General features: G+C 43.8%; 1 protein-coding gene across 5 annotated transcripts in view; it reads right to left on the reverse strand.

Annotated features, from left to right (window-relative positions):
- Positions 1-8,830, reverse strand: part of UQCC1 (ubiquinol-cytochrome c reductase complex assembly factor 1) — a 54,980-nt gene extending 46,150 nt beyond the window's left edge. The window contains exons 1-3 of one of the 5 annotated variants that reach the window (XM_066978447.1): positions 8,711-8,830; positions 5,061-5,165; positions 3,399-3,503 (exon numbers count right to left, since the gene is read on the reverse strand). In XM_066978447.1, the coding sequence (XP_066834548.1) occupies positions 3,399-3,503; positions 5,061-5,165; positions 8,711-8,734 (234 nt within the window). In that variant the 5' untranslated portion in view covers positions 8,735-8,830. Of the gene's footprint in view, positions 1-3,398; positions 3,504-5,060; positions 5,166-7,402; positions 8,098-8,208; positions 8,308-8,710 lie in introns of those variants that run through there. The other 4 variants (XM_066978450.1, XM_066978446.1, XM_066978449.1 and 1 more) reach the window with 4 other exon arrangements.
- Positions 8,831-15,932: the final 7,102 nt, after the last annotated feature.

Here is a 15,932-nt window from a genome sequence, read left to right on the forward strand (position 1 = left end):
TGAAGGTACACAAAGCCACTGAAAAGCTTACCGAAATCTTACTAGAAAGCTCCTCCAAATTCTTATTCCCATTGCAGTTTTTCTCAATTTTACTTGTGGAAAATCTACATCAGAGGAGTAATTTATTCTTCACTGATTTGCAGTGTTTGCAAGCATGAAGATAAATGTTTTCCTCCAGATTAACTATACAGCACTAGGCTGATAAGAAATCTTTGTGGCATTCTGGCTAAAACATCCTAGCAATACTAACCAGCCAACAGGAATTATCATTTGTACTCCAGCAAATAATTTCTAATCAATGAAGTATGCAGTATAAATATTATGTTATAAATAAATTACTTTTAACCATTCTAACCAAAATCTACTGCAAATGTATCTCGTACATATACTTGAGGAATGCAGCTGAGAGCCAGTATCATCTGAGAAACTTCCATGACCAAGGAAACGTTAAATTGCTTTAACTCACTGGAATTTCACTTTAAGCACTTCCTCCTAAGATATGAACATACTAAGAAAAGAATTTTCTTAGTAGGGAAGCAATTTAGCCACATAAGAACCGCCATACGTGGCCAGACCACTCACAGAAGTACCCCATCTCCAACAAGGACCAACTGCAGATGCTTGGAAGAGACACTTAAAAGGGCAGAGAAAGAGTCACATACACTGCATGTTCCTGTGGTATATCTGCCCAGCTTTTAATGATCACTCCTGTTCTAGAAAACATATGCACACATTCATTCTTGGCAGCTACAAATTCAGCACTCCAAAAGAGTTTTTAAAACCATCTAACCTCCATAATACCTAGAACTGTGGTACATGACTTTCACAGCTTCGTTATGTAAAATCAATTCCCTTGAGCCTCTTTTAAACCCAACCTTGGGATTTCATTGGAAGCCTCCGACTTAACTACAAGAAGCCACAAACAGCCATTTCCTATGCCCTTTCTCAGTACCTTTCATAAATTTTACAGACCAGTATTATGTATAGGTCCATCAGTTATCAGACCATGATTTAGATGAGTCCTAAAACAGCCTCTTCTCATATTGAAGGCTTTTCGGATTTCTCATTATTCTTTTTGTATTCTCTATAGCTTTCCTAGCACAACTGATTTTTGAAATGGCATGAATGATAATCAAATATTAAAATACTGACACATATCCAGCACAAGTTGCTATACTTCAATAAAAATTAACTGCAAAGCTACAAAAAGCGTAGCTTAGAGCCATAATCAACCCACATGTATATCCAGAGAGTACACGCTATCATTAGCATCTGAGATAAAATGATTTGCACTCGTGCAATCCACGCATGGCTATTAATGTCTTGACCTCCATCACACCTAGTATTCAGGTAACCAAAAAGAAACTTGCTCAATGTTATTTTACTATCAGTCACCTAGTTAGACAGCATCACACTGTCCAGGACCTCAGATCCTTTAAACCTAGAGGCTGTTCACCAAGTCTACTCCTATCAATGCAAAACAACAGCATCTGCAACACATGATGGATGCAGCGAGTTTATGAATGTGTACATGAAGATTTAATCCAAGCTTTAGTACTTTGTTCTTCAAGATTATCCCATGCAATACTCTTCTCTACACTAAAAATGACACCTAACCTTATGTCGTAAGATAACTTCATAAGCCCCCCTCCAGCCAGGCAATGATAGGATGCGTTCAATACAGAACTTTAGTCCGACTAACCACCGTCACACTGAACTCACTAAATCGACTTCCACCTTCTCCAGGTGAATTAAAATGCTACTGAACTCTTAGTGAATCTAGGCAGACTAATTTTACTACACACCTCTTGTCTATAAATGCATTATGAAGTCCCCCTCACTATGGACTTTTCATTATGCAGAGGAAGTTAAGTTAAAAGCCAAAATTATTTTGATTCAACTGTTAGCGCATCACCAAAAAAGAAAGGAAAAAAGACTGGAAAATGGCTTTTTACTATGAAATGCCGTGATGCTTACTTCATTCAGATGTCTGACTGGACTACCTCAGGAAACACAGAGGGGATTTAAGCAGTGAATGCTTGGTTCAATGTATGGACAGAGACGTGCAGTTCATCTTGCCAATGCTATGACTGCAGCCAAATGCAATTAAAAAGTCATATAAATGTATATAAAATCAAACACAGAAGACAAAAGTTTTTGAAGTCCCATTCAAATTAAAGTTAGCTCATCAAAACACTGAAAGGCACATAAGCCTCAGGCTGACATTCTTGCTCAATACCTGAAATTCAGTGCTCAAAACAGAATCATAAAATATTAGGGATTGGAAGGGACCTTGAAAGATCATCAAGTCCAATCCCCCTGCTGGAGCAGGAACACCTAGATCAGGTCACACAGGAACACGTCCAGGTGGGTTTTGAAAGTCTCCAGAGAAGGAGACTCCACAACCCCCCTGGGCAGCCTGTTCCAGTGCTCTGTCACCCTCACCGCAAAGAAGTTTCTTCTCGTATTTAAGCAGAACCTCCTATGTTCCAACTTACACCCATTGCCCCTTGTCCTATCATTGGGTGTCACCGAGAAGAGCCTGGCTCCATCCTCCTGACACTTGCCCTTAACATATTTATAAACGTTAATAAGGTACATCTGTACATATAAGGCACAATAAGGTACAATAACATACATCCTCTTAATTTTGACACAAAATACAAAAAAAAAAAAGGTGTTCCCTGTCAACTTTCCTTTTCCCTCTGTCCTCTCATTTTTCTTACTTATATTCCATTTTGCCATTCTCTTCATACTGAAATAGCAAGAGCAGGATCAGAACATTTATTAAATGAGAGACACTGACTCTCTTAGATTAAGTGCTAAACTAATAATTCACGCTCTGGAAAACTTCTATTCTAAGACAAAAGACAATAAATGTAAGAGATGTGGACACCGCAAATTAACAAAACAGTACAGAAGAACAAGAAAAAGTATGACAATAATTAGTCATTATTAGTAGACTACATGACAAATGTCAGTGTTAAGCAGACAGCAAAACTGTTGTTACACACTATCCCCAAGATAAGGAAGCTGGAAACATCTTGTCACTTCTAATATGTATGGACAACTTCTGTTCTTCCTTCTTTGAAGGTAAGAAGGGAACATCTGCCACCGACCCCCATCCCAATAACTACTCTTCTCAACTTTGCTTCTTTCCTCATTGGGCTCATTTCCCAAAAAAGCAACTGTGACTTGACTCTCCTATACTAGCAGTTCATTTTCTGGAAAGCAACAGAGCGTTTTTTTTCAAATTATTGGATCCATTGTTAATGCTATACTAAAATATTTCATGTAAGAGATGAATCATCTCCTACGTGCTTTCAAAAGCATTTCATTACCTGTATCTGTACAACACAATGTGCCCTCTGACAATAAAAACATAAAATTCTTCTAACCTTATTCGTATTGTAAAACGTTCTATTTAGCTGTTTAATGGTTCCATTGGCTTGAATAAATCCACCACAGGCTTTAGACAGTTGGAACTGGCCAGTCTTCTGTCTCTAGTAAAAATGACAGAACAAAAAAAGAAAAAGAAAAATTGAAGAGACCATTGACTAGTAAATACTTAACTTTACACCAATTATCCTCACTTCGCTTCTAAGCCAATTTGGTATAATCCTGAAGAACAAAAAGCACAAATTTATATCATAACTGCTACAAATAAAATGGCTGCCCACGCTTAATGCTCCACTTTACGAATTTACTAGTTTTCTGAAAACGTACTAATGGAATGGACTGGCAGAACACTCCACTCTCAAAAACCACAGCTTACGTGCTTTGATTTTGCTCACAAACTATTTTTAACTACACTTTTTGCCTCTTAATAAAGAATAATTATTTTTCCTGGCCTTGCAGAGAAACAGAGCTTATGGCATTTTTATCTACAACTTTATAGTCCATTGAACTGCCTTTATGGCCAAGACTTGAGCAAAACAAATTACAGGGTAATAGTTGTCACTGTAACCTCTACATGGCACATGATTTGCATCACACAGCTACTGCATAATAACAAAACGTATCATACAGGAGTGAGTGGAATCTCTAAGTAAGAAGCATCGCACTGGAAAGCATATCTATCATATCTCCACAGCTTGCCCAAGTTAGTAGCAAACTATTTATGAATAAATTCAGACAAAGCAAATATGCTGTTTTGTTCAGTATAGCCATTCCTAGAAGCCTCTAAATCCTAACATGTGGCTCAGAGTCAAGTCTAACTTTATCAGTCAACTTCACAACTGCTAATTTCCCTCACTACTCTCAACGCTATATGCTACTTCATATGGACCAGTGCTTTATTAATATCACAAAAGCACAAGTGATTTTTCCAGGACTGGAATGTCTTATCTGAGGATAGACATCAACGCCAAAGAGCTTAGAAATTTCTAATTCTGTAAGTCCTGGCTCTATCAGCTGTAATATACAGGAAAAGAGAAAAGAGGATTAATCTCTGGTTACCTTGCATGCATGAAGGAAACACCCAGAGATATACCCTATTTCTGTTCAGATAACCTGCATCTATTCCCATTTGTATTTTGTAATGCATTCCCATATACGCATCTTAACCTCTATAATTGGCTGCTATTAAGCAATCCTCTTGTTGATTTACTATAGACACAATCTGATACTAGGTATGCTTGTCTAAAACTGGAAGTAACATTGCAAAGCAGTGCTTTCACACTGAAATAATATTCCTCAATGTTGTGCTGTGCTAGGTAAACATACCATCAATACTAGAAAGTCCAAGGCTACTGTACAGCAGAAAAATGTTCTATAAAATAAAATGCTGGCAATTATCTGCAAATGTGACTTGTTTGTAAATAGCTGCTTTGGAAAAATGACACCTACATTCAGATTTCTGTATTCTGAATAAAGACAACTGTGTGATAAAGAGTGGGAGCTCCCTCCTTCAGCAGCAGAAAGCTTTTAAGTTGCCTCAATATTTCAGCAATACACAGCGAAGTGAAGACACCGCTTCTGGAAGCCTCTTTACTGAAAAACTATTCCAGATTCAAACTCATCCCAGTGTTTACACACTTTAATATACTGTGACATCCTACCTGGAAAATACCATGGAGCATCCTTCTACACTGGCCTTGGACCACAGCCGTCTGTAATAATCCACTGCATACTGCTATCCATTGAGTTATTCCAGTCCGGCAGCTCTGAAACAGAAAAAGTAGCAATGAAGAAGAGGATCCTAACACAAAAACAGTTTAACTGTCATCCTGCTTCCACAGATTTACTCATTTATACAACAACCCTCGGATTAAGCTCCAAACTTGCATTTGACAGAAATCTAAATTCTGATTACAAAAAAAAAAAAAATCTTGCCTTACAGTAATGCAATCTGAGTTTGATAAGAGAAACAGATTAGTCAAAGGAAGTGGTGGGCTGTCTACATCATAAAACTACACCACAGTTTTTATATCTAGTACAACAAATGCAGATACTTACGTATTGAGTTGACTGAGTGAGATCTTTAAAAAGCCCTCAACCAGTACTCAGCTTTTACGCATCTTTGTCTTACTGAAGCACTGCTAATAATTCTAGTATTTCAAAAGTGTATGTTGTCCCAATAAATTTCAGCAAATATAATCATTTTTAATGCACTACATTAATACGGGAAACAAGATATATATTATTACAGAGAACAGACTTTTCTCTATTAAAGATAGCTTTTTTATTTTTTTTTTTAACAGGCCAAAAAGATGATTAAGGGATTGAAGCACCCAACATGTGAGGAAAAGCTGAGAGAGCTGGGACTATTTAGCTTTGAGGAAAGCAGGGAGATCTTAACAATATACACGAATACCAAGGTGGGGGGGACACGGCCAATCTTGGCTGAGTGGTGCCAGTGAAAGGCAACCATGAGAGCAGCAGATTGCCCAAAAGCCAGGAGAAACAGACAGAACCAGTCCCTGTTCCCCCTTCCCTGCAGAGACTTTGCTGTTTGCCAGGTGCAGCGCGCTGCTTCCTCAGGCTGCCCCGGCATCGCACTCTTGAGCCATTGTGAGGGAATTGATTTGGGTTTCTACAAACTGTGAGGGAAAAAATGTGCTTCCTTTGCAAATGTGATTAGTACTCACTAACTTTACTATTTAGTACTACACCTTTCCTCTTCTACTCTAGCTATGGAAGACCACTTAGTTTCTGCTTTTTCTCTGTAGCCTGAGTACCCAGCAAGGACAGATATGAAGCTGGTACATTTCTATTCAAAAAGACATTTCAGCTGAGTAACAGAAAACAATTCTTGAGGCAATCCAGTGCTCTGATACAAACAGTCTAACTAACACTAACAGCCAGAAAGAAAATTCACCTTTTTTTTAATTGATAAAGAATGAGTAAAAGACTCCATTGCGTCTAACAGATCTTTTGAGGCTTATTCTTGGTAATAAGAAAACATAATTTGATTGCAATAGATCTTCAAGCTTAAATAAGCTTAAACCTCTTATAACCTTATAATGTTAAACCAGTTATAAACCTCTTTTGGGGTTTATAACTGTTGAAAAGCACTCCTGGAACAAAACTGGACAGAGACATACGACGTCACAAGACAAGCATACACACAGTTAAAACGAGAGGTGATAAACTTAAAGATGTGATAAGAAGAGATTTGAAGAAAAGCAAAAGCAGAAAGTGGCAGAGCAGCAGAAAGGGAGAAACATAGAGTTAAGGGATCTTTCCTAAGCTAATATCACTGAAGAACATCACCTTCCATTTAAACTACTTCTCTTTATTTACAAAAAGGCTGAAAAAAAACGTACCAAGCATAAACCAAACAAAATTTCTCAGCAACAGTCTACAGGCAGCATAAGCACCTCCTGCAGCTAGCTGTCTTGTCATGATTCGGATGAAAAAAAATACCCACGGTCATCTAAATCCTCCTGGCAACCTTTAGAAAAACCTTAGGTAGCACACAAACATTCATCAGGATCTCTTCTTAGGTAAAAGACAGATGTATCATAACAGCACTATTAACTGAAACGTTCAGACAATAATCAGGCCTATAACACATGCCATGAGCACCCAAGGAGGCTTGAAGATCAGAGGAAAACAAAACTGTCCTTTCCCATTTTCAATACAAGGAAGAGGTGTTGAAAGTATGAAGACTTATTTTTATTTGATTAGTAGACTACTAAATCCTAACGCAAAAGCAGATACTAGGAAACACCATGGATCAGCAATGCTATGATACCACAAAGCTTGAGCTGAAGCATGTTGCTTGCTGTTAGAACTCCCCAGCCTCCCAGCTGCATCCTCCCATCCTTGCTAATGCTCCAGTGCTTCTCCCATAATCACAAAATGAGGCTCTTAAGATCACAAAAATTGCAGCCAACTAAATCTTCTCTCATCCAAAGAGAAATTCTTCTGGCTAGGCTGAAGAACTGAACCAACTTACTTTGCCACATGAATGCCAGAAGCAGCCGGGAGAAGAGCCAGGGTTAGGGAGGCCTGGGAGATGAGTCCTGGCCCCTCTGTGCCCGCAGCCTGGCATTGCCAGCAGCGCCCTGGGGCACAGCTCCTCAGACAGCTGAACCCCCGGTGACTCACTGCTCCTCTAGCGCTCAGCTCCCCTTCCGCCTGGCTTCCCCCTCCACTTTTGCTAGACTGCCTCTTCAACTCATTACAGCAGGAAACTAACTTTATATTCCGCCAGTTCTGCTGCTTTGGCATTCAAAGCACAGCGGTCAAGAAAAACACTGGGGCACAAAGAGGTAGGCAACAGCGCAGAGACGTGAGTAAGGACAGAGCACAGCAATGGCAGAAGGAAGGCAGGAACTCATGCTCACTGCATCCCAGTTGCTCTCAGGCACGTTTGCTCTCAGCTGCTTTCATCTGGACTGATGAAAGGGCAGGGCTCACCATGCCTGCAAAACCACACCCTGAGACATCGGTTCTAAAAATTAGGTGGATTAATTTCACAAGCTCTCTGATTAAGGGCTTTCCATTTTCCTCAAGCATTGGTCTCCAGCTAGCAGTGTTGGCCATGCCCGTATCTGCATGGGGGCAGGGAATCAGATCCTGGCACCAACCTCCGAACTCAAAGCTGAAATCTGGTAACCTGCTGCAGAGACTTCAAAAGCCAATAGACCAAAAATACACACATGGATGAGAAACAAAGGAGCTGAGTGATTAGTAATCCGCTCTCATTCACAGGAACCCAATCTCCTCCACCTGACACGGAAATTGGAACCTTTATAACACCTCCAAAGTGAGACAGGAATCTCCAGAAATGGGAACCCTCACGCCCCTGGGCACAGACACCGTGTCCAAAGCAAGAGGAAAGCTACCAGAGAAAAAAAAAATAAAAATAAATCCTCAAATATAAAGCCCAAGCCCAGAACGCGAAAGCCCTGCACAGCTCCCGTGGAAGCACAAACCCAGAGGAAGCCTCCCCATCCCGAGCCGGCCCCCTCCTCGCCCCGGGTTGAGCGCCGCGAGGCGAGCAGCAGCGAGCCGCCGGGCGCACCAACCCCGCGGCCACCGCGGCGAGCCCCGCCGGCAGGCACGCACCAGCCCCGCTCCGGTAAGGTCGGACCGGGGCAGAGCCGCGCGGGGCAGCGGGGCCGCTCAGCCCCCTCACAGCGCCGCCATGCCGCAGGGAGGGGCGGGGCGGGGCGGGAAGGAGGGCGGCGGGGGTGGGGGGGGCCAGCCCCGGCCACCGCCCGCCGCCCGCCGCCCGCCGCCCACCGCCGTTGCCACTCACCACGGCCCGCACCAGCGCCGCCATGGCCCTTCGCGCCGCTTCCGGCGGGGAAGCCCCGTCCCTTCCGCCCCGCGGCCGCCTCCGGCCGGGGAGGGGGAGGAGGAGGAGGAGGAGGAGGTTGGGGGGGGGGCATCTGCTGGGTGTCTTCCCGCAGAACATGGCGGAGCACCTCGAGGCCATCCTCCCCCCCCTCCCCGTGGTGCCAGCAGCGATCCCGCCTGCCCCCAGCGCGCCTCCCCCGCTGCTCCTGCTGGCACCGGCCCGGTGGGGCAGAACGAGCCGCCTTGTTTCGCCGGGGTAGTCCCGTTCTGGATCACATCCGCATCACCTCACAAATGTTAGTGCTGGTACAAGGGAGGCTGGTGCAGATGTGAGCAAGAGCAGCTGGGGAAGAGGGAGGCTGCGCTTTTCAGCAGCAGTGCTGGCTTAAAGGGCTTGGGGAGCTATAACATTCTGCTCCCCTCTTTCCCGGCATATTTATTGGGATGTCAGCTTCTCAAGAGGGCAGTAGCAGCTGCTTTAATGGCTCTGAAACTCCACAGTAGTCCTTAGAATTCTTTCCTATATTCTTAAATGTCAGCTCTCCCAGGGCCAATGGAGACACCTGCCTGGGCTTCCTTTCCACAGGCATCCCAGATCCCTGCACACGCAGCCAGTTTTTCTGAGGTGTTCTGACTCGCTGCAGCTATATGTTGAAATACATCTAACTTAACTGTATCTGACTGTGTTTAGTGACCAAGTTGTTCTGACGCAGTGCCAGATGTTGAACGATGCAGGGGACTGTAGATCACAGGGATGTGCACCATTTCATTTGGTTCTTCTGCCTGTTGCCAGTTCTAGGGAGGAAGGTCAGAGCTAGCTCTGCTTCCATTTGCTTAGCTGTCCTCTGCGTATTAGACTCAAAGCAATGTTGAATGCCATTCGTAACAGCAGCTTTTCTTGTGTGTGTGAGAAGGCGGAAAAGGAGAATGCATATCCATTTCTGAAGCCTCCTCTTTGCCATTAGTGAGCTAGAGTCACTGAAAGTGATGAAGCTCCAGGATCCCTACACCATGTAATTATACAGAGAAAAGATTTGCCATCAGTGGCAGAGGAGTCCCGGTGTGCAGCAGTCTGTCCACAGCAGTGGACACTTTCCAACTAGGAGCTGTGTGTCTGAGAAATACACTGAGTATGACAGTTTTTGATAGCAACCTAGGTTTGGTTCAGTCTTACCTAATGACGCATAGGAGGATTTTGACACATTTCAGTAACAGAAAATTATTGTCTTAACCTAAGATTCCTCTGCCTTTCTGTTATTTCATTCTCCATGTAGCACTAATCCCTTTTCATGGCAATATAGCAGAACACAGCTATCTCAAGCACAGAGCAGCACACCAGACTGCCTCTGAAGACTCCATGACTGTGGAGACAGAACAGTTGCTGGATCTGAATTTTAAATTCAGTTCTACAGGGATTTCCTCGGTCAAAGCACTAGCAACTTACTCCTCTTTATGTACAGAATCCTTGTTGTCCTCAAGTTCCTACCATTCAGCTCTGCTTGGTGGGCAGCTCCATGACCACATGGGTCTTACCTCAGTCATAGTGAGTCCTCAGTGTGGAGCTGCTCCTGGGCGAGCGTTTTCAAGCAGCGCCAAGAAGTCCCAGTGGCAGAGCAGTGAAGTTCCCATTTAACTGCTGGTGTTCTTTCATTCAGTGCTGCTGACGATGCCCCCTACATGTGCTGGCAACCAGGTGACTGAACAGGAAAGAAGACTCAGTTTGGGGGCAGGCAGAGGCATCCTCCAAATAGCTGGTATTTGTCATTTTCAAAGCTTGACCAAGAAGAGGTATGGGACTGTTCAGTACTAAAGGCAGAGAAGTGGGGTGCAGAAAACAAGCAAAAGGAGGATGGAGAGGCCATTCTCCGCTGCTCTTTGGAAGACTGGGGGTGACAAAAGCCTGGTGACCACAGGAACGGTTGCTTCTTTACTCCAGTGATTGGGGCCATGCTATGCAGTCCTACATGCTGCGTCCATTCAGATAGATGCAGTGATAATCCACATGTGTCAAGACAGAGCTGGTAGAGGCCTCTCCTTGCTCCTGCATGTCTGGTTTGATGGGGCTGGTGGATGAAATAAGGATACAGTTTAATATAACTAAGCAGATAAAGTTAGTTGTAGCTGAAAGGAAAGGTTCTGCTCCTGGCTGAGCTAGCACTAGCATTCATCTAATGAATGCTGAGCCAATGAGGAGTTAGCCTACCAGAAAACTGTCTTTTTTGTTGTTTTTAGTAGGATTAATTTTCTGTGAAATTAGCTACCTGAACCACCCCTCCACGGGATCAGAGGAATGCCAGGAATGCATGGCTGGGGACAGGGTGAGGAGAGCAGACAGGCTGTTTGGCAGTAGCCAGCTAATCGGTCAGCTTAGCTGTGTTGTCAAACCATGTGAAAACTCCATCCCAACTGCTGCTGCTGTCAGTAGTCTGTCTGAGAAGGCGCCGGTAGTGATTCTGTTCCTGCAGGTAATAGAAGGAACAAGGGGAGAAGCCGTAGTGGTCACCCTGAAGCCTGTTCCCCCGACACAGGGAAACCCTGTTGCCCCAGGAGGCCGTTTTGAGAGGCCCGGATGCTTGAACTGCTCTTGATGAGGTCCTGCACTGGCATTTCACAGCAGGTTCCAGGCAGGCCCGGGAAGCCATCCCAGGCCTTTTTGGGATTGTGCTAGCCCAGATATAGGGAGAAACTAACAACTAACAGCCCCAGTATTGTTGGTTGTTTTGGTTTTGATTTGAGTTTAACTTTGGTTCTGCAGAAGCATAAGCTTTTCTAGAGCACATGCCATCTAGGTCAAGGCTGTTGTGGTGGTTAGCAGGGCTTCATTTGTACAAGGTGACTGTTGCAATGAAGAGGAAGGGGGATATAATTCTAGCCTGTTTGTTAAAGTCTCAGTCCAGGAAGCATCAAAACACAAAGGGCAACAGTAAAGCTTATTCAGAGTTGAAAAAGCTCAGGGAGGAAAATTTCCACGTCTACTTGTTATCCGGGTACACGAAGATGAGATAAGCATCTGATCCATTGGTTACTTAGAGGGGAGACAACCAGGAACTGTGATTTTTGCAGCACAGAATCAGGAGAGAGCTGGCAGCGAAGGGTGTGAATTACAAGCACATAGGAAGTTATTTGGTGTTGAGATATTACACCAAAGTTGAGTGGATTTAAAAAGATAAGCCCTTTGAAAGAACTCACAGATCCAAGTTGTGCCTAGCATTTCTTTTTAACAATTTTGATTTGATTTAGCCCATGAAAGCCACTGTAGGAATTTTTATCTTGCTGCTGTTTTGATCCAGTCTCAGGTCGCCTTCTACTGACTTCACTGTTTGTCAGGACCGCAGCTCCATTTAATTGCAGGTGGTCTATTTACAGAGTTTGTAAGAAAAGAAGAGTTGCAAGGGGAGAATGGTTGACTATTATCAACTGGGAGACTTGGACACCCGTTATTAAAATTTATCAGAACAGAAACTGACTTTCTGACTCAGTGAACTGCTAAATAGTCATATAAAATGCCACAAGAAAGACTGGAAGAGGAGCAGAGGCCTCTAGCATAATATGGTGTTTTCACACGGATGGGCAGCTGAACTCAAATGGGCAAAACAGACTCAGCATAAGGGAGATTAATGTACATTGATTGCTAACTGCTAACAGAACAGAGCAGTGAGAACTCAACACAAAGTAAAAACACCTTTCCCCCCGCCCCCCCCACCCTATTCTATCTCCTCCCCCCAGGTAGTCCAAGAGAATGGGGAATGGGGCTGTGGTCAGTCCTAACGCTTTGTCTCCAGTACTCCTTCACGGTCACTCTATGCCCCTGCTCCAACGTGGGGTCCCTTCCACGGGATGCCATCCTTCCCAAACTGATCCTGCATGGGTTTCCCACAGGCAGCAGGTCTTCAAGAACGGCTCCAAGTATGGCTCTGTACCACAGGGTGCATCATTCAGGAGCAAACTGCTCCAGCATGGGTCCACCATGGGCAGCAGCTCACACCAGCTCCCCTGCTCCTGCATGGGCTCCTCTCCACGGGCTGCAGCGTGGAGATCTGCTCCGCCATGGTACCCATGGGCTGCAGGGGGACAGCCTGCTCCACCAAGGACCTCTCCACAGGCTGCAAAGGAACTGCTGCTCTGTGCCTGAAGCACCTCCTGCCCTCCTGCTCTGGCCCTGGTGGCTGGCTGCAGGGCTGGTTCTCTCTGCGTTTCCTTGCTCCTCTCTCCCAGCTGCTGTTGTGCAGCAGTTTTTTTCCTTTCTTCAATCTCCTTTCCAGAGATGCAGCAGCATCATTCACTTTGGCCAGTGGCAGGGCCCTGTTGGAGCTGGATGGAGTTGGCTCTTTTCTAATATGGGGCATCTCCTGGGCTCTACTCACAGAGGCCACCCCTGCAGCCACCCTTGCTACCAGAAACCTACTATGTAAGCCCAATACAGACAATTGTGATGACTGCCGTCGATGTGAAAAATTCATGGAATCGCAGAATCACAGAATGGTTTGGGTTGGAAGGGACCTTAAAGATCATCCAGTTCCACCCCCCCTACCATGGGCAGGGACACTTCCCACTAAATCAGGTTGCTCAAATTTAATTCAGATTAAAATCTTCAAAGCTTGAAGATGGGTAGCATTGCACAGAAGTACCCTGGCCTGGGGTGCTGGCTGTTCTCTATGAGAAGAGCAGGACAAAGGCTCTGTTTTTTGCCCAGTAATTCAATCCCAGACTCAGAATATTGCCTTGTCTAAACTGGGTATTTAACTACCCCGAAAACTTTAATTTTGAGAAACCTTTTAATATGAAGAAGTGTTCCAGACCAGCAATGATGCTTAGATGATTTATTAGTTTTAAAATGTGTGCTCTCTCTTAGGTGTGCTAGGCCATGGTAGAGTCTGAGACTTCGATTCTGTATTGTTATGTTCTTCCTTGGTTGGCACAATTAAGTACAAACTTTTGCAAATCCCGTAGGTTTGTAGCTAAAAAGATCACCTAGAGCATCCTCCATGTCCAAGGCTATAGTAAATATAGATCACTCTGGTGCATATTTCTCTTACCTGCACTTAAAAATTTCAGTGAGGGGGTTTCCAATTTCCACACGAGGCTCATTCCAATCTTTCACTGTGAAAGTTTTCTCATACTTACCAAAAAGATGCGCAGCGTGAGCCCTGTTCTCCCTTTGATGTCAAGTTCCTTAAATTATTAGGTCAGAGCAGAGTTTGGCTAATACTTTAAGAAATTGACCTCAAGGTATTTGCTGTGAGAAGCTCTGTAGAGTTGTTAAGAAGGCTTCTTAATGCAGCTCTGCAAGTTTATTTCTTATACAACCTTTACAAACTACTTGGGTTTTCTTCACTCTCCTAGTGGATATGCGCATATTTCCTCAGAGAATGACGCAGGGTTTGTTTCGGTTTGGTTTTGAATAGCTTGTTATAGTGCCATCAGAAATAAGAAGTACAAGCAGGTATGTGAAGGCCATACTGTGAAAAACACAAGACATTTTATGGTGACCCAGTGATCCAGGTCCTGTGTGGCCTCTGCGTCATACTCTGCCTTGCAGAATGCTGATGTCTTTCAGAGTGAGCAATACAGTGCTGAAAAGGCAAAGGGGCTGCACGTGGGAATTTAGTACAGTGAGCACTGCCTGATCTGCTAAGCTGGAATCTCCAGACTGAATCTTTCCTGAAATTTCCACTTTTTGGACTTCAGAGACAGCCACCTCAATGACCTCCTTTGCTATTTTTCACTCGCTATGTTTCCTCCTCTCCAGCAGTGATGATGCTCTATGCAGACCGCTCTGCAGTCAGCCAGCCTTTCTGTATGTAACACAACAGGAAACAACCTTTATGTATTTTTTTGTGTGTATTTTTGTTCATTTTCAAAAGACCCCACAGGCTCTCCGTACATTGCACAGAGGTGTTTGGGCTGCTGAGATCTTGAGTTTAGATATGTATTTAACCTCTCCCAAGCGGGTTCTGTGGTCAGTACTAGTTTTGTTTGTTCTTTGACTTATTGAATGAGGAATGATATATAGCTTTTAAACAAATGCATTCAAAAATATTTTGATGTTCCTGTCCTCCTAATTTCCTGTTAGCATCAGATTTTATTTCAAATGTTAGCATAGAACATGATTTTTTTTCCTTTTCACTGATCATTTTTATGTAGTTGTATATTTTTATCTTTTGAAAAATAACTACATGGGTAAATCATCCTTATTGAAATAGTCTAAATATGTGGAATTCCAAGACAACAACAACTATTTTTATCCTCTTGATCACAGGAAGAATCAAAATTGACATAAAGCAATTGTTAGCCCAGCATTCCCGGGGAGAACTCCCTGTTTCCAAAACACAAACATACTCTGCCCTGGGGCAAAAGTACAGATCTCAACTTCAGTCTTTTTTCTGCTCAGTCTGAAGTTCCTGTCTAAGTGTAGAATTTAAAATTATATTGATTTTCCTTCTTAACAGCCTGCTCCTGCTTCCACAGGAGAAAAGTCAAAGGAAATCTCATGAATATATAGGGAAACAGAATCTCTCTGTGTTATCTGGGACAAGTGCGGCTGGGATACTCCAGATAACAAGAGGGAAAATATTCTCCATGGGTATTCCAGGACACCCTGGAGATCATGATAAAGAGAAACCCAATTTCAAAAACTCTGTTCAGGTCCAGCAGGTCTTATTAACTCTGGTTCAGTGCCAATGCTGCAAGACTGCCAGCTGGCCCCTCAGCTATTTGACTGTCTTTGCAGCATACTTTCCCAGTGCTCCAGGTTCTGAAAGGGCCTTGTATGTACCAACGGAGCCAGTGCAGGTCTGGCACTGCATCCTGTCTAATGCACCCTTTTAGGACTTGGAGTACAAATCAGTGATAACAGGCCTTTGGAGCCCTGGTGTATGTGGACTGGCTTCTTCCAGAGCTCACTTGGATGTCTTTGCACTGCTCTTCCAGAACTCCCAGTCCCAGAAATGAAGTGAGGGGCCACCTGACTCAGCATGGGGAAAACCAAGTTCCACTGGGTTTCTAGCTCAGGCTCTGTGCTGAAGGAAAACGGCATCTGTAGGGTTGAACTGGTAATTTATAATGGATTTGTCATACTTTGCTTTCACACTGTCTTTCTCCATTGCATGCATAGTATATTTGGACATTTTGAGACCGAGTTCAGCTTTGGGATGACATTACCAGCTGATACAGGAATTTAA

This window comes from Anser cygnoides, chromosome 16, assembly GCF_040182565.1.
Source record: "Anser cygnoides isolate HZ-2024a breed goose chromosome 16, Taihu_goose_T2T_genome, whole genome shotgun sequence".
NCBI lineage: Eukaryota > Metazoa > Chordata > Aves > Anseriformes > Anatidae > Anser > Anser cygnoides.